Source organism: Myotis myotis, unplaced genomic scaffold, assembly GCF_014108235.1.
Source record: "Myotis myotis isolate mMyoMyo1 unplaced genomic scaffold, mMyoMyo1.p scaffold_m19_p_27, whole genome shotgun sequence".
In the NCBI taxonomy this organism is placed as follows: domain Eukaryota; kingdom Metazoa; phylum Chordata; class Mammalia; order Chiroptera; family Vespertilionidae; genus Myotis; species Myotis myotis.
In genome coordinates this window covers 3,363,408-3,381,105 of record NW_023416332.1, presented here as the reverse complement: position 1 = coordinate 3,381,105, position 17,698 = coordinate 3,363,408, and the positions used below count along the sequence as shown (strand labels likewise).

The window sequence follows — 17,698 nt, the reverse complement described above, 5'->3', positions numbered from 1 at the left end:
TCCGAGCCGGGCCGGGCCCACGGTGAAGCGCAGATCTCATTAGCCTGGCACGGAGCCCGTCCTGAAAGTATTCACAGAGCCTCAAACTGGGCCGTGGGGGGATGAAGAAACGCGCAGAAAGAACTCGCCGGACGGTGACAAAGCCCGTTTGCCAGCCTCCTCCGTGGGCCGCGCGGCCCTCATTACTGTAATGGGACTTATTTTGCTTCGTTGCCCAAAGTAATTGGTTTATTAGCCTCTCCTTTCCTTCGGGGGGAGGGGCAGGCCAGGAGCTGGGCCTGGGGAGACTCGCCCGGCTCTGCCCCTCGGCCAGTGCCCGCTGCGGCCGCCCCGCCCCCACCCTGGCAGCCAGCACCCTGCCCCCCGGCTGGCCCAGAGCCGCCTGGCACGCGGGGTGTGTTCCTGTGCCCGCGCTTGCTGCGTGTCAGGCACTGGGAACGCGGCGTGAGAAAAGCGGGCCCTCGGAGACGTGCAGGGCCCCCCACACGCTCCCTCCGGGAAGGAGCCGTCTTCAGGGGCACGGGCAGCGGGGCCGGCTTCCTGCTGAAGGGCCCATAGCCGGAGGGGACGGGCAGAGGGACACGGGCAGAGGGACACGGGCAGAGGGACACGGGCAGAGGGACAGGGACAGCAGGACAGGGGCAGAGGGACAGGGACAGAGGGACAGGACAAAGGGACACGGACAGAGGGACAGGCAGAGGGACACAGGCAGAGGGACAGGGGCAGAGGGACACGGGCAGAGGGACAGGGACAGCAGGACAGGGGCAGAGGGACAGGGACAGAGGGACAGACAAAGGGACACAGGCAGAGGGACACGGGCAGAGGGACACGGGCAGAGGAACAGGGGCAGAGGGACAGGGGCAGAGGGACAGGGGCAGAGGAACACACTCGGCCTTGCTCACCATCACTGTGAACTTCAGGGCTGTGACCTGGCCAGGTTATCGACACCGGGACCAGGGTCCCCGCCTCTGACGGCTGGTGTGCAGGGCACCCCCCCCCCCCGGTGCACCCACCGTCCCCCTTTGCCGTGGTCCCCTTGCCCTTGAGCTTAGCCGTGGACCCGAGGCCGGCCCAGCCCCCTGTGCTGTGAGACATGAGCAGGTGGGCGGAGAGGGGACAGGCCTGCAGGCCAGGGGGAGGACGCAGCCCGGGGATGGAGGGTCAAAGCAGCCCGAGGCCACCCGGTTGGCGTGAGTGGGGCTCTGGGAGGAAGGCCGCTCCCTCATCTTCCTTCACCCCTGGTTTGGGGGTCTGTCTCCCAGCACCCCGCTGAGGCCGTGGTGTTCAGGGGGTTCAGGCCCTGCAAGAACAAAGCAGCCCAAACTCAGCCTGAAGCCCAGGGGCTCGGGGTGCAGCATGGAGAGACTAGGGGGGGCGTGTCTGAGGCCCAGCAGGGGCAGGAGGCACCCGGAGGCCGACCCAGGAGTGAGCCGGTTAAGGAATCTGGGGGGGTGGGGGGGGGGCGTGGCCGCGGGACACATAACACAGGGCCCCAGAGAGGCTTTGCCCCACACCAGGCGAACCCCCACGCGGTGCCCACAGCGGCGCCCACCACGTTTCTGTCTCAGGACAGACAGGCAGGAGGGTCTGGGCTCTGCAGCCCCAGGACCTCAGGGACGGCCCGGGAGCAGGAGGGAAGGGACACCCGGCCTCCGCAGGCGCCCGGGGAGCCTGGGGGGACCCGCCGGCCGTCCCTGGGCCCAGTGCCGCGTCCTCCACGCGCCTGCCCGGGACCCAAGCGGCCGTGGGGCTGAGCCGGCCAGTGGGGACCAGGCCCATGTACAGTCACAGGCCTTAGGAAATGCACCCTCCGTAGACGAAACTCAAAAGGAGCCACGGCCCGGCCGGCGGGGCTCAGGGTGAGCGTCGACCCAGGAGCCAGGAGGTCCCGGTTCGATTCTGGTCGGGGCCCAGGCCCGGGTTGTGGGCTCGGTCCCCAGTGGGGGCGTGCAGGGGCAGCCGGTCCATGACTCTCTCATCACTGAGGTCTCTCTCGCTCCCTCTCCCTCCCTCTCTGACATCAATAAAAATGTTTTTTAAAAAAGGAGGAAGAGCCCCGTATTTCTTCTTGGACGTCAGGGGCTTTGTCTTCCTTGTTTTAATCAACAGGTTCCCGGTGAGTCATTCGGGAGGGGCCGGTCCCGATGGCTGGTTCCCCCCGGGGCTGTGAGAGGGGACCCCGGCTCCGTCACCGAAACTCTCCCCTCGTTTCCCTCTCGGCTGGAAGCCTGCCAGCTCCCGTTCCCTGGGTTTAATGAGGCTGACAGCCCGCAACACACGTCCTCAGAATCTCCCCGGGGTTTAGTGGGGTCCCCCCGGCCACCTCGCACACCCCAGCCCTCGCTCAGCCCGTCCGGGGACACGGCCCAGACAAAGATGCGTTTCTTCGCCGGCTCCTCCGAGCCCCTGCACAGGCTGCCTCTCGGGTCAGGCGCCCCCTGCACCCCCCCGCCCCCCGCACCCTGCCCCGAGCACAAGGACAGACCCCACCACCCAGAGGGGCCAAGCCTGGCCAGGGCTTCTCAACGCGCCCGAGGTGAGGCAGCTCCCGGCTCCATGTCCCACCAAGGCCACGGCCTCGGTGACGAAACCTCCGCCCACGGGGCGCAGGACACGGTGGCGATCACATGATACTGTCACGGCGGGGACTCCGGGTGCCAGGACAGCGGGGGCCCTGGCTCACGGGAGGGGCGCAGCCAGACGGGAATGGGTGCTGGGCTCTGGCCAGGGAGGAGGGAGGGAGGGCTGTGCCTGCTGGGACCCACGGCGGTGGGCGCGAGCGTGGCTGCGGTGTGGCAGGGGTTGTGGCCGTGGGCTGTGGCGGCAGGAAGGCTGTGGGGGAACCGTGGCAGCCACCCCACCTGGCTGGGTGGACCCTCCCACCAGCGGCTCCAGCTGGACCCTGTGAGAGGTGGCCACGCGGGTCCCCTGGGCCCACCCAGCTCTGGCTCGGGGTCAGCAGGAGCCAAGCACAGTGCCCAGTGCCCCGGCCACTGAGGGCGGTGACCTCGCGGATGCGGGCAGGCCTGGCGGGGCTGTGAGGCGCCTGCCCGTCTGCTGAGGGCTCTCAGGGCGCCGGCGGCCATGCGGGCGGGCAGGCGGCCGCTGTGAGTGATGGCATTGCACCGTCACAGCCAGAGGGCTGCTTCCAGCTGAAGAATGCACCTGGCGCCGGCCGCCATGGACTTCAAGCCTCCCGCCCGCCCGCCCGCATGGACCCGGAGGCCAGGGCCACCCGAGAGGGCAGATCAAGGACAGGGACAAGGATGGGGGGGGGGGGTGCAGGGCAGCAAGCTCCCAGCAGCCAGGCTGGACATGGACACACGGAGCCCCGTCCAGGCTGCGCACACCTGACCACGCGCCCACTCCCCGGACGGAAGCCTGAGCCGGGCAGGGGTGTGGCCCTGCGGTCACAGCGCGGGGGCCAGCAGGGGGGCCAGCAGGGGGCCAGGGCAGGGCCCTGCTTCCCAGGCCAGAGAGGGCCTCACTGCCTCCCGGTCAGAGCCGGCACCGGCGCCACGACATGCAGGCCACGTTCACAGATAAACGAGGCAGGTGGACCCAAGCGAGGGGTCCCCTCCTTCCAGACCCTGGGGCCTCCGAGGGAAGGTGGCGGCCGCCCATGGCCTCTGTTACCCCTCCCACACACACCCCCCCCAGAGGCAGCCCCTTGGAGACCCCTGCAGTCCTCCCCTCCCCACCCATCCCCACCAGCTGCCCACACCCAGCAGCCAAGCCTAATGCCCGGGCCAGGCTGGGTCCCCTCAGGCCTGGGGTCCCACGGAGCTGCCCCCCCCACCGGCCTGTCTCTGCTGTGTGGTCAGAGCCCAGCCTGCCGCCGCCTCTCCCGTGGCCTTGGGGACTGACCGCTTGGCCAGGCCCACGCATGGCCCCTCCACACCCCACAGGGTCGGGAGATGCTTGAGGGGGACAGAGGCCATGCATGCGCCCTTGAGCTGTCCCAGGACGGTGGCTGGGCCCTCTTCCCAGGGCCCCCAGGAAGGCGCCCCCAGGTTCTGTGAGAGTCACCTGCCTCTGCCTCCATCAGCATGAGGCCTTCTCTGCCCTCAGAGCCACCTGCAGGCCTAGCCACGACTGGGGGCTGCCTGGGGGCTGGCTGGGGCTGGTTCCCCACTTTAATATATATATATATATATATATATATATAGAGAGAGAGAGAGAGAGAGAGAGAGAGAGAGAGAGAAACATCAATGATGAGAGAATCATGGATCGGCTGCCTCCTGCACACCCCACACTGGGAATGGAGCCCCACCCCGGGCATGTTCCCCGATGGAGAATCGAACCCTGACCTCCTGGTTCATAGGTTGACGCTCAACCACTGAACCACACAGGCCGGCTGGTCCCCCACTTCTGCCCCCACCTGTGCCTGCCTGTCCATGTGCGTGGTGAAGGCTGGACCTGGTGGCACCTCTGAGCCTGGCCCCCCCGTGGCCCCGAGCGCTCACCGTGCCAGGCAGGCCTGTGGGCGCCTAACTCCGCGACCGCGAGGGGCGGGGACGCCCAGGCTGTTCCCGGGCCATCGATCGCCAAGGACGCGCGCTCCCGGGGGTCCCTCCTGTCCCCGCCCTGGGCCTCCAGGCGACCGCCTGCCGGGTGTCCCCGCAGGAGTCCTGGGCCCTGCGGGGGCCGCTCCCTCGGCCGCTCCTCAAGAGCTCTCCGCGATCCCTGCCTCTGCTTTCTCGTGTCGACCTCAGAATCTGCTTGAAATTTTTCCCAGAAAGAAAAAATAATAAAGCCCCGGCCAGTGTGGCTCAGTGGATAGGTGGGTCCCGGGTTCGATTCTGGTCCAGGCACGGACCTCGGCTGCAGGCTCCTCCCCAGCCCGGGCCCTGGACGGGGCGCGCAGGAGGCAGCCCATCGGCGTGTCTCTCTCACATCCGTGTTGCTCTCTGCCTCTCCCTCTCCCTTCCTCTCTCCCTAGAAACCAGTGGGAAAGTGCCGTCGGGGGGATTAGCAAAAAGGGGGAGAGCAGTGCAAGTGCTTGGGTGTCGATTGGAATCGCACTGAATCTCGGAAATGTGCCCCGTGCACAGAGTCCCCGGTTCACACGCACACCAGGTCCCCCCGCGCGGCCCGGCCTCCTGGGCCCGGGTCACAAGCGCCGGACTCGCTCATGTCACTGGATCTGGGCCTCCGTGGGGTGGGCTGCCGCGGCATCTTTCCCTCCACGTCTCCCGGTGCGTCACGGGCCCACGGAGACACGGCGGGCGTCTGTGTGTCGCCTTTAAAACCAGTGTCCCCGCCGCGTTCGCTGGCGGTGGAAGAGCTCACCCGGAAACTCTTCAGGGGCTTTTACATCCACGGTGACGGCTCCGGCACATCAGAGCAGCTCACGTTTTCCAATCGCGCCGGCGCCCGTTCCGTCCCTGCCCTGGACGCCCGGGCTGAGGGCTGAGACGTGGGGCCAATGTCCAGTGGGCCTGACCGCACAGCAGCCTCCCCGCCTGCTCCCTCTCTCTCAGGTGCGTGGCCCGACACGGGGAAGCCGGTGCGTGTACGGGAAGCCGTGTGCGTGGAGGGGAAGCCGTGTGCGTGTACGGGAAGCCGTGTGCGTGGAGGGGAAGCTGCACGGGGAGGGGAAGCCGTGTGTGTGCACAGGAAGCCGTGTGCGTGGAGGGGAAGCTGCACGGGGAGGGGAAGCCGTGTGCGTGTACGGGAAGCCGTGTGCGTGGAGGGGAAGCGGTGCGTGTAGAGCTGGGTGTCTCCCTTGCGTGGCGGCTGGTGTGTAGCAGGAGGGAGCTCCCTTCTCCCCGCTGCCTGCGGGTGTTTCTCATTAGGGACGGCTTCCGCCCTATCAGATGCTTTTCTGCATCTTTGAGTTGATTATATGTTCCTCCTCGTGGGCCGTTGATGTGGTGAGCGAGGCGACGGGGTCCGCAGATGCTCAGCCAGCCTCGCGTGTCGGGGGGGGGGGGAGGGGGGCTGCCGGCCGTGCGGTGGGCGGGGGGCGGGGAGGGGGGCTGCCGGCCGTGCGGTGGGCAGGGGTTCGTCTGTGCGGTGAGGGCAGCCGGCCCGCCCTCGAGGCTCCGCGTTCACAGGTCCTCCCCATAACCGGTTTGGCTCAGTGGATAGAGCGTCGGCCTGCGGACTGAAGGGTCCCGAGTTCGATTCCGGTCAAGGGCATGTACCTGGGTTGCGGGCACATCCCCAGTAGGAGATGTGCAGGAGGCGGCTGATCGATGTTTCTCTCTCGTCGATGTTTCTGACTCTCTATCCCTCTCCCTCCTCTCTGTAAAAAAATCAATAAAATATATTTAAAACAAAAACCTTCGGCGTTGCTGGTCGCTCCTAATGCCATGTGCATCGTTCACGCCATCGGATTACGCTCTTGTCTTAATTATCTCCTGTCTCCGTTGTTTGGATTTAAATTTGCTCTTTTTTTAACTTCTGCAGACAGACGTCCGCCTCTCCTCTCCCGAGACAGGCCTCGGCCACCACCTGCCCTGAGCGCTGCTTCTCTGAAAGCGCTCACACACGGTGGCACTTTATTCTCGTCCAAATAAAAATGCCGTCCAGCTCTTACTAGCTGCCGCCCTCACCCTTGCGTCACTTAGATGGACGCCCAGACGTGAGGGAGTGTCGTCGTCCGCCTCCCTGATTTCCCGCCAGCTCGCCGTGGCCGGGACACGGGCGCCGCGGTGCCGTTTCTCCGGCGTCTCTCGGGACTGGCGGTGCGAGCCCCGCCTGGGTCCCCGCTGGGGACGGCCCCACGTGACTACGCCGCGGTCCCTGCCGATCGGTGTCCGCGCTGGTCTCTGAGGTTCTGTCCGTTCTGACGTCTCCGTGGGGGTTTTGCTAGCTCTCCTCTCGGCTACGCACCGACTGTGCGTGTCCTGTCACCGCTGCCCGGTTTGGCTTTATGGGTCTTAGGGTTCTGTTTGTGGGCGCATACGGGTTCAGAATGGATGCCCTCCTCCACGTCGGACCACGTGTTAAACTCAGGACCCTCGTCATCTCTGGCCTGAGCGCCCGGCACCAGCCCCTGGCCACACCGGATGCGCCTTCCCTGCCCTCGCACGCCTCCCCCTACAGCTCTCCGTGTTAAAGGGGCTTCTGGCAACACCAGCTCGTCTCCAGTCCCGCCGGACGTGCTTGGTCTTGGGACGCGCGGTCCCTTCGAAGCGCAACCACCTGCTGCCTGGCACCTGGTTGTCATTCGCTCAGGGCTTCCTGTCACCCCTTTCCTGCCTCCTTCGGATCAATCACATGATGCGACTCTTTCCTTTTGACCCTCCGGGAGCTGGTTGGCTCATCACCCTTTGGTTACCCCCTCGGCGGCCGCCTAGAGACCATCACATCCATCCTGGACCACTAGCGTGGCCTCCGATGGGCACCGGGACCCTCGCCCTGGCAATGCACGGGCTGCCACGGCAACCTCCCCGAGGCCTCTGCCTCCCACGCGACTTTCACCGTGTACTTCAGCTCATGCTCGTGTCACACGGACGCGAGTATGCGGACCTTTCGGCGCACACGGACTTAGAGCATCTTCCTGCCCAGCTGACAGCCTCACGCGAGGGCAGGCTGAGAGAGGCAGGGAGCGGGAAACATCCATGTGAGAGAGAAACATCAGTCCGTTGCCTCCCATACACTCCCAATGGGGGTCAAACCCGCCCCCCAGGTCTGTGCCCTGTCCAGGAGGGGGGCCAGCCGCCTCTGGGTGCACGGGACGATGCTCAACCCACTGAGCCCTCTGGCCAGGCTTGACCACTTTTTAAATTTTTTATTGATTGATTGATTGATTGATTGATAATCCTCACCCGAGGATATGTTTCCATTGATGTTTAGGGAGCGTGGAAGGGAGAGAGGGGAAGACAGAGACAAACTTCGATGTGAGAGAGACACATTAATTAGGTTGCCTCCTACATGTGCCCCGACCAGGGCCCAGGCTGGGGAGGAGCCTGCAACCGAGGGACGTGCCCTTGACGGAAATCGAACCCGGGACCTTTGGTCCACAGGCCGGCGCTCCATCCACTGAGCCCTCTGGCCAGGCTGGACCCTGTTTAAATCCTGGAACACTGAAACCTCGTGGGACAGGGTGGTCGGGTCCACACCTCCCAGCTTTCTCGTCCGCCTGCCCTCCTCCGTGCCTCGGCCCCTCCCTGTACGTCCACGCCTCCTTCTGGGGCCCTCCTCTTTGCCTGGGGGCCCCCGTCCTTCTTCAGGCCGCTCCCCCGGAAGCAGGGCGTCCTGGATTGGGCTGCACCTTCCTGTGTGTGTGTTCGTCCATCTGTACACACACAGGACGCACACGGCTCCCGTCTGAACAGCCAAGCGCACGGCTCAGCGGCCTGAAGCGCGTTCACACGGTCGTACAACCACCACCCCCGTCACCGCCAGAACGTCGCCTCGTCCCCCTCTGACGCCCGTCCCCGTCACACACGAGTCCCCAGCCCCTCCCCCAGCCCGGCACCCACTGCCCCACTTCCTGTCTCTGGGGATCTGACCCCTGGGGGACCTCACGGGTGGCTCAGCAGGTCTGTCCCCCTGGGTCTGGCTTCCCTCACTCGCACCTTCACGTACGAGGACCTAGCGATGGGTATAGAACGCTAAGTTGATAATTGTCCGTGAGCACTTTAGAGATGCCATCTGGCTTTCCTCCTCCCTTGACAAGCCAGCCATCGGACAAGGCCGTCCCCCACCGGCTCCCGGACACCCCCGTGCCTCCGGGCGGCTCGGCCTCCTCTCAGGGCCTGGGTCTGGGCGCCTTTTGTCTCCCCGCCGTGGGTCCCGAGAGCAGCTGGAGTTGGTGGCCTCCTGTCTGCCATCATTTGGGGGAGGCGATCAGCCCCCAAGTCTCCAGGATTCTGTGTCCCCCCCGTGTCTCCGCTCCTTTTGCGATCTCACGAGTGTCAGGACTTTTAACCGTCTGTCTCTCCTGGTTGCACTTTTTCCTCTCGGTTTAATTCTGCTTTTTTCCATCCCCCGGGGCTATTTTCATCCAGCTCACAAGTGTCCTTATCTCCACGCCCTCTGCTCTCAGGCCGCCTACCCTGTCCTTCTCAGGACTTCCTTCGTCTGATTTTTCATAGAGATTTCATTTCTCTGGCAAAACTCTCAGCTTTCCATCTAGTTCCTTGAACCTGTTCCTCTGGTTATTTAAGACCTCAGCTCGGCCGGCGTGGCTCCGTGGTTCAGCGTCGACCTAGGAACCAGGAGGTCACAGTTCCATTCCCAGTCGGGGCACAGGCCCGGGTTGCGGGCTCGATCCCCAGTGCGGGGCGTGCAGGAGGCAGCCGGTCCCCGATTCTCTCTCATTGACGTTTCCATCTCTCTCTCTCCCTTCCTCTCTGAAGTCAATAAAAATATATTAAAAAGTAGCAATAAAGCAACCACAAATGAGCAGACGCGTTTTTAAATAAAGGGCCTCAGCAGACAGCTCAGAGGTGAACCCCATCACCGACCAGCGTGTGGGCCGGTGGCCGGCCTTGGGCTGCCCGTCGGGGTGGGCGCCCGTGGCTCCTTCCAGGGGCAGCTGGTGGGGACGTGGTCTCTCTGGCCTCACATCTCCGCGGCTTCCCCGGCAGCCCCGTGTGGTTGGGGATTTTGACCGATGAACCAGGAGGTCACAGTTCAATTCCCCGTTACCTTACCTGGAATCTGCTGCTTGTAGCAAACACACCCAACGTCAGTGGCTTAACGCAGCCCTTGCCGCTCACGATGGTGAGAGTGGGCGAGGGGCTTCGCGGGGAGGCGGTTCTGCCAGCCCGGCGGGGGCGGGGAGTGGCTGCTCAGGGTGGGGGGTCTCGGACGGCCTCGCCGCGTGTCCACGGCATGGCGCTGGCTCCCGGCCGGGGCAGCTCCGTCCTCCGCGGGGCCTCCTCGCCGGCTCAGGCTGGCTCACGTGGTCCCCAGGGCACGTGAGGGACACACAGTGGGACCTCCCAGCATCCTTCCCCTCTCGGTAAGTTCAAGGTCATCCAAGTTCAAGTGCTGAGAAACGGTCTCTCTTGGGGGAGGAGCTGAGAGCACGGACGCACTGAGCCTCCGCCTCTCGGGTCGGCTCCCGGGATCCACTCCCCCCGTTTCTCGGTCTCTGGAGGCTCCCTGCCGTCACCTCCTCCCAGGGGACCGGTTCTCCCCCGGCTGCGGAAGGTGCAGGTGGGCACCTTGGTCCAGGCCTGCACGGAGATGACCTGAGGCCATGGGGGTCTCAGCTGAAAGCCCCCCTCCTTGGTAGACTCTGAACCCCAGTTCTTCCCAGGGCCATGAGTCTGCGGCAGGCTCTGCTTAGCTTTTACCTCCGAGCAGCTTCTTTAGCTCAGTTCATCAGGATCTCACCCCAGCCGGTGCCGTCTCACCCCAGCCGGTGCCGTCTCACCCCAGCCGGTACCGCCTCACCCCAGCCGGTGCCGTCTCACCCCAGCCAGTGCCGCCTCACCCCAGCCGGTGCTGCCTGACTCAGATGCCTCGAGGGCCCTTGCGTGGCAGGCGCCCCCTCTCTGGGGCCCCCCATTGACCAGGATCTTGTCCCCTCAAATCCTTGCTGTCTGTGCCCTGACCCCCTGCTTCTCCACCAGCCCCATTCAGCCTGTGTCCACACTGTGACCCCAAAGCTGCCCCAGAGGCGCGGGTGCCCCCCCGCCCCCCGCAGGCTCCCGGTTGGTCCCTCCGCTCCTGGACTGGGCGCTCCTGGCTGGGGCCAAGGCTGCCACCAGCGTGGGGGTCGTGGGCGGGTCTGGCTTTGGGCGGTTTCAGCAGAAGGTTTGGTCGGAATGAACATCAGAACCGAAGCGAAGCCCCCGTGTCCTTCCCGTCTTTTTCCTCTGCAAACTCGTTTCGTGGATTGTGGTGTCTCTGTCGATGGTGTTTCTAGAAGGAGCTTTAGACACGGGGCCGAGCGGCTCAGCAGTGACCGTCCTCGGCCACCTGTCCTGCAGGCCCCGCCCTTTCCAGACGCCCACCCCCCGGGGGGCACAGCGCGTCTGGCTAAAAGGGGCCCCCGCCGGCCTGCTCCCATCCCTCCCGTGACGCGTGGGCCCCGAGGGCCCAGCGTAGAGAGACGTGCCCGTGGCTCTGCTGTGAGTGAGGGGGCAGCCACGCGAGCCCCGGGCCCCTGGTTCTGGCCGGCCACGCGCAGCGGGGGGCACGGGGAAGGGCTGCGCCCGTCGCGGGGCACTGACGCCTCCCCCGCCCCGCAGGCTGCGGGAGCACCACCGCGCCACCATCAGGGTCATCCGCCGCATGCAGTACTTCGTGGCCAAGAAGAAGTTCCAGGTGAGTCCCGCTCACACCCGCTGCCCGCCGCCCCTCCCGCTGCCCGCCGCCCCTCCCCGCTGCCCGCCGCCCCTCCCCGCTGCCCGCCGCCCCTCCCGCTGCCCGCCGCCCCTCCCCGCTGCCCGCCGCCCCTCCCGCTGCCCGCCGCCCCTCCCCGCTGCCCGCCGCCCCTCCCGCTGCCCGCCGCCCCTCCCCGCTGCCCGCCGCCCCTCCCCGCTGCCCGCCGCCCCTCCCGCTGCCCGCCGCCCCTCCCCGCTGCCCACCGCCCCTCCGCCCGCTGCCCGCCGCCCCTCCCGCTGCCCGCCGCCCCTCCCCGCTGCCCACTGCCCCTCCCCGCTGCCCGCCGCCCCTCCCGCTGCCCGCCGCCCCTCCCCGCTGCCCGCCGCCCCTCCCGCTGCCCGCCGCCCCTCCCCGCTGCCCGCCGCCCCTCCCGCTGCCCGCCGCCCCTCCCCGCTGCCCGCCGCCCCTCCGCCCGCTGCCCGCCGCTGCCCGCCGCCCCTCCCCGCTGCCCACTGCCCCTCCCCGCTGCCCACTGCCCCTCCCCGCTGCCCACCGCCCCTCCGCCCGCTGCCCGCCGCCCCTCCCCGCTGCCCACTGCCCCTCCCCGCTGCCCGCCGCCCCTCCGCCCGGCTCAGAGGTGACAGGCGCTCCCAGCAGAGATGCCCTCGGCGACGGGTGCCTGTCCCGCCCGTGGGTCCCCTCCCTCCGTCCCTCAGAGACCCGGGGGCCCCGCTGTCTGCACCGCAGAGCCAGGGGCAGAGGGGTGACTGTGCCTTTGCCCGCAGCAAGCCCGGAAGCCCTACGACGTGCGGGACGTCATCGAGCAGTACTCCCAGGGCCACCTCAACCTCATGGTGCGCATCAAGGAGCTGCAGAGAAGGTGGGCGCCCGGGACCCGCAGGCTCCGGGCACGGCTCCCTCCACGCGGGCCCCCGCCTGCCCTTGTCGGAGCTGCAGGCCCATCCCCGCCGCCCAGCCCAGGAGCCCTGCCCGGCTCACGCCCACCCTGGCCTCCCACCCTGGCCTCCCCCCGGGACGGGAGCGGGGACCTGCCTCTACGGGGAGCGGGTGCTCTGGCTTCTGACCTGGAGGCCGGCAGCCTGTTCGCGTGGGAGCAGGAGGCCCTGGGCCTGTGCAGGCTCAGACCAGCGGTGTCTCCCCGGGCCGGCCTGGGGCCTCGCTCCATCCCGGCTGCAGGGACAGCGGAGGGTGTGCTGCTCCTGCCCACGGGCCGGGGGCTGGGGCTGCCTGGCCCTGACCCGCCCCTGGGACACGAAGGCCCCGCTCAGGGCCCAGCCACGGACCTGCCTCTCGGGCGTGTCCGCGGGGCCAGCCTGGGCACTATGGCACAGCCTCGGGACACGGGGCGATCCCGGGCCCGGCCCTGCCCAGGAGGCGTCTGCGGGAGGGACCTGACCCCCGCCCCCACCCCCACCCCCAGCGGGAGCACGGGCCTCGGGTCTGGGAGGAGCTGGCAGGTCTGGGGCAGCGGCGAGGCCCCGGGTGGGCGGCCTGTTCTCGCTGGGCACATCGCCGTCTGCTCGCCCACAGGCGGGTGAGGCGGGCGTGAGCGGCTCTCTGTCTCCCTCCCAGGCTGGACCAGTCCATCGGGAAGCCCTCCCTCTTCATCTCCGTCTCAGGTGGGTTCCGGGCACAGCGTGTGGGCACGGCGGGCGCCAGCCCCGTCCTGCTCTCCCCACCCCCATCAGACGGCCCCAGGGTCTCCGCACTGGGTGGCAGGCCATGAGCCAGAGAGGGGCAGGGGATGGGGTTCCCACCCCACCTCACTGCACCCCACACACCCACCCCACCTCACTGCACCGCACCCCACCTCACTGCACCCCACACACCCACCCCACCTCACTGCACCCCACCTCACTTCACTGCACCCCACACACCCACCTCACTGCACCCCACCTCACTGCACCCCACACACCCACCCCTCCTCACTGCACCGCACCCCACCTCACTGCACCCCACACACCCACCCCACCTCACTGCACCCCACCTCACTTCACTGCACCCCACACACCCACCTCACTGCACCCCATCTCACTGCACCCTACACACCCACCTCATTGCACCCCATCTCACTGCACCCTACACACCCACCCCACCTCACTGCACCCTACACACCCACCTCACTGCACCCCATCTCACTGCACCCTACACACCCACCTCACTGCACCCCATCTCACTGCACCCTACACACCCACCCCACCTCACTGCACCCTACACACCCACCTCACTGCACCCCATCTCACTGCACCCCACACACCCACCCCACCTCACTGCACCCCATCTCACTGCACCCTACACACCCACCTCACTGCACCCCACTGTACCCCATCTCATCACACCCCACTGCACCCACCGCACCCGCACCCTCTGACGTTCTTGCCGCAGAAGGTCATGGGTTCAGCCTTCCCCCGTGGGCTCCCTCTCTTCTCAGTCACGCTTCTCCCCACACACAGTCGGGGTCCCTGGCCTGCCCCCCCAACACGCACATTCTTGATACAACGTTTTGCCCCCAGAAAAGAGCAAGGACCGGGGCAGCAACACCATCGGCGCCCGCCTGAACCGCGTGGAAGACAAGGTAGGCGGGGTCCGGGCGCGGCTCTGGGGGCAGTGGCGTCTCGGGGCCCGCACGGTGCCCCCCACGAGCAGCCACTCACTCCCCAGGTGTGAGGACAGGGACGGAGCTGCCTGGGGGGTGCCCCTCCTCCCTCCGTGCTCGGGGCGGACACAGCGCCAGTGACTCCTGGTGCCCACTGCCCCCACCCGCTGGGCATCGTCCCGGGGCAGGAGGCCTCGGCCGGGCTGGTTTCTCGACCTCTGACAAGTGACCCCTTTCCTGACCGGTGGCACCGGTGCCCGCAGGCCCCTCCCGAAGTAGCTAGGAGTCGCAGCCCTCGCCCCCCAGCCGTGCACGCGGGGACCTCAGGGGTGCGTCATGGGGGAGGGGCTGTGCGGTCCCCACTGCGCTGGGAGGTGGGGGTGTCGGCCGAGACCCTGCTGGGCCCCAGGTGGGGCCCGGGATGCCCCGCTCCCGCCAGGCCCTGTGCCCTCTCCCAGGGGCCTGGGCGCCGCCTTTGAAGTCTGTGGGAGCGGCGTTATCTGCGAGCAGCTCCTGGGGCTGCGCGGACTTTATCGGAGTCGCTGGGGCTAAAAATAGAGGCGTTTCGGTTGGGCAGGGGGTGCTGCCCTTCGTTTCCCCGGCAACGCCGGGCTCTGGCCCATGTTCGTGGGCTGCAGCTGGGCAGGCGGGGCGGGCGCGGCCCGTCCACTCCGGGCCCCTCACCTGCACCAGTGGGGCCCCAAGACCAGTCCACGGGGTCAGGCCGAAAGGGAGGCCCCTGTCCAGGTGCCCATGGGGCTCCCACGGTGGGCCTGGCCCCTGGGTCAGCATGGGCCTGAGCGGCCTGGTGCCCGCCCCTTCCAGGCATGGCCCCGTCTGGCAGGATGGGAACGGAGCCCGGGAGTGGTCAGCCCACCAGGCCAGCCGGGGGCCCTGAGCTCGGCCACTCGTGGATGGGTCCTTGGCCTCAGTTGTGGAGGTTGGGGCAGGGACAAAGGGTGGGCACACCTTTCAGGGCTCATGGGGTGGGGGTGGAGGGGCGGGTGGAGCCCAGGACAGTGGGGCACCCTGTGTTGGGGCTTCCAGAGGAGGCAGGGGCTGATCCAGGGCACCCCAGCTTCCTCACCGGACCTGGCCTGGCCTGGCCACGGCAGCTTCTGCTGGGGGACCCCTGAGTGCAGCCTTGGGGTACTCACCCTCCTCCCTCCCCTGCCCAGCTGTCCGGCCTTTCTGAGGGCTCTGCCCACGGCTCTCGGCACACCCGGGAGCCTGGTGTCCTCTGGAAGGGTGACAGCAGGTGGGTGACAGGGTCCCCCGGAGCAGTGACCCTCCAGGGCTGGAGAGACACCACCAGGGGCCTAGCAGGACCAGCCCTGGGTGGGCTGCGGTCAGGGTGGTGGGCCACGGTCAGGGTGGCGGGCTGTGGTCAGGGTGGCGGGCCGCGGTCAGGGTGGTGGGCCACGGGGGACCAGCCACATTCTGCACACGTGGCACTTGGCGGGACCTGTCTGTGCCATCTTCACCCCCTGTGCTGCCCACGGAGGTGGAGTCACCTGCCCGGGGGTCTGGGGAGTGGGCAGGGCCACGCTGCCCCCTGGGAGTGTGGGCAGCCCCGCTGTCCATCCAGGCACCAAAGGAGAGGCCTGCCCTGCCCCACCCTGTGCTGACCGACACCCCCCTTGGGGACAGACCCTGGGAACTGGCCTCGCCGGGCCGAGAGGGCACCATGGCACGTCCTGGGCCCCACGTTATCGCTTATCACCGCCGCCATCGGGCCCATAAACAACCCCACAATCCTGCTGACCGGGGGCAGGAAGCGGGGCAGGAAACCCAGCGGCCGCCGGCCCCATGGCCCAGCGGGCCTGCAGCAATGGCCGGGCCAGCGGCGCCCTCCCCGGCCGGCCCCATGCCTCCCCCTCCTGCCCCCCGCCCGCTGGCCTGGAGCCAGAGAGGAGCCTGCCTGGCGGGGGCAGCCGGGGCTCCAGCCCCCACCGGCTTCCTCATCGGCTCAGACCCGGGGCTGTGACAGGGTCCCGTCCCAGGCTGGCCCTCAGCCGCAGGACCAGGGGCTCGGAGAGATGGGACGGGGCCTTTGGGGGGCCTGGTCGCCGGCCCCCACTCCTGGGAGCAGATCATTCTGAGGGGCAGCGGCCTGGGCCCGTTTGCCGGGGAAAGGCGGGCTCGGCTGCTCAGGTGCCTGTTTCCCTGCAAGGATCCCCCTCTCGATGCCAGGCCTGGGCCGCGGGGAGAGCAGGGCCCTCACGCTCCTTCCTGCCGAGCCCTGGTCCCAGCTGGGCTTCGAGGTGGAGTGAGAGCCCGACCGAGGGCAGTGGGCCTGCGGGTCCCTTCTTCTCGGCGTTGGCCGGAAATGTCCGTGGCTCAGAGACGGGCTCAGGGAAGCCCTGGGTTTCCAGGCCCCGGTCCAGAGGTGGGGGGACAGGGGCCCCGCCCCCTAACCCTCCTCCCACCCTCTGCCGCCCGGGCATGCCCTCCAGCCCGGGACCCCCCCCCCCAACCCGGGCTGCCCCAGACCGGGCAGGCCCAGTCCCCCAGGCATCTGTCCCCGACACTGCCCCTCCTGCTCTCTCCCTCCGTCTCCCAGGCCTACAAGCTGCACCCCAAGCTCCTGTTACCCCAACAATTTCACTCCCCTCCCCCCTCCCAGAGCTTAGCCCCAACCTCCCTCCTGAGCACCGGCCTTATCCCTTGTGCTGAGGTTACTTCTCCGGTCTCTGTGGTCGCGGCCTGGCCCCCCCCACACTGTGGTCAGTCCGCGAGCTGCCTGAACCCCGCTTGCGCAGTTGTCTTCCTGTGACGACGTCTGTGTGGGAGACGCCCGCCACCGAGTGCTCCCCACGCTGTCCTCCTCCGTCCGGTCCCAAAGGCACGCGAGCCGGGCGGACGCGCTGAGAGGTGCTCCGCCCCTTCCGTGTTCTAGAATATTCCGGGCGGGCTTGGGGCGCGTCTCCCCTCGCACGCAGGGGCGGAGGCGTCTGGCCTGGTGGCTTCTTTGTGGGAAGGTTTTCGCTCGGCCGCCGCGACCGCAGTGGGTGTGGGACGGTCCGGCGGGCCCCTCTCCGTCCGTCCGTCTCCCTCAGTTGCGTATCCTGGGAACCCAAGTTCGCTGGCACGTTCACGCCCGTGTCATCCGCAGCCGGGCCCAGGCTGCCGACGTGGGCCGTTCCCTGTCTTCCTGTCGGCCACGCTGGCCGGCGATGTGCCCGTTCTGTTCATATTTCCAGGGCCCGCCCGCCCTGCGGGTCCCACGCGGGGGCCCGTCCTCTCTCGTTCCCTCTCTCCGTCTTCCTTCCCGGGACGCGGCCTCAGGCACCGCCGCCCTCTGTCCCCAGGTCGGGTCACCCTTGCTTCGCAGGCGCCCCAGCTTCCTAGGTGGCGTTTCAACGGGAGGCTGCGTTTTCCCTCCAGATGCCACTCAAACTGCACCCCCCCCCAGGTGTCTAAAATACACTGAGTGGCCAGGTTATCATGGCCACCCATCAGGACTTCGCTGGGCCACCTTTGGCCTCCAATGCTGCGGCGATTCCTCTTGGCATTGAGTCCACGGGATGTGGGAAGGTGATGCGAGGAATCTGGCCCCGTGTCTGAGGAATAGCGCTGTCCAGTTCTGTGAGATCTGATGGCTGTGGAACCAGCTGCCTGGTGGCTCTTTTAACTTCGTCCCACAAATGCTCCATTGGATGGAGATCTGGTGATGGTGGGGCCACCTCAGCAAGGTGATGTCTCCCTCGTGTTCTGAAACCACGCCCGCACAATACAAGCACAGAGGCGTGGCCATTGTCCTGTTGGAAGAAGCCGTCTCCGTTGGGATACGCCATCGACATGACAGGATGAACCTGATCAGCAGCGATACTTAGGGATGTCGTG

At 67.5% G+C, this 17,698-nt stretch overlaps 1 protein-coding gene across 1 annotated transcript in view; it reads left to right on the top strand.

Moving 5' to 3' along the window:
* Positions 1-17,698, top strand: part of KCNQ1 (potassium voltage-gated channel subfamily Q member 1) — a 231,912-nt gene that overhangs the window by 164,751 nt on the left and 49,463 nt on the right. Inside the window, exons 12-15 of the mRNA XM_036295795.1 lie at positions 11,160-11,235; positions 12,021-12,115; positions 12,829-12,875; positions 13,770-13,831. Coding sequence (XP_036151688.1) covers positions 11,160-11,235; positions 12,021-12,115; positions 12,829-12,875; positions 13,770-13,831 — 280 coding nt within the window. The remainder of the gene's footprint in view (positions 1-11,159; positions 11,236-12,020; positions 12,116-12,828; positions 12,876-13,769; positions 13,832-17,698) is intronic.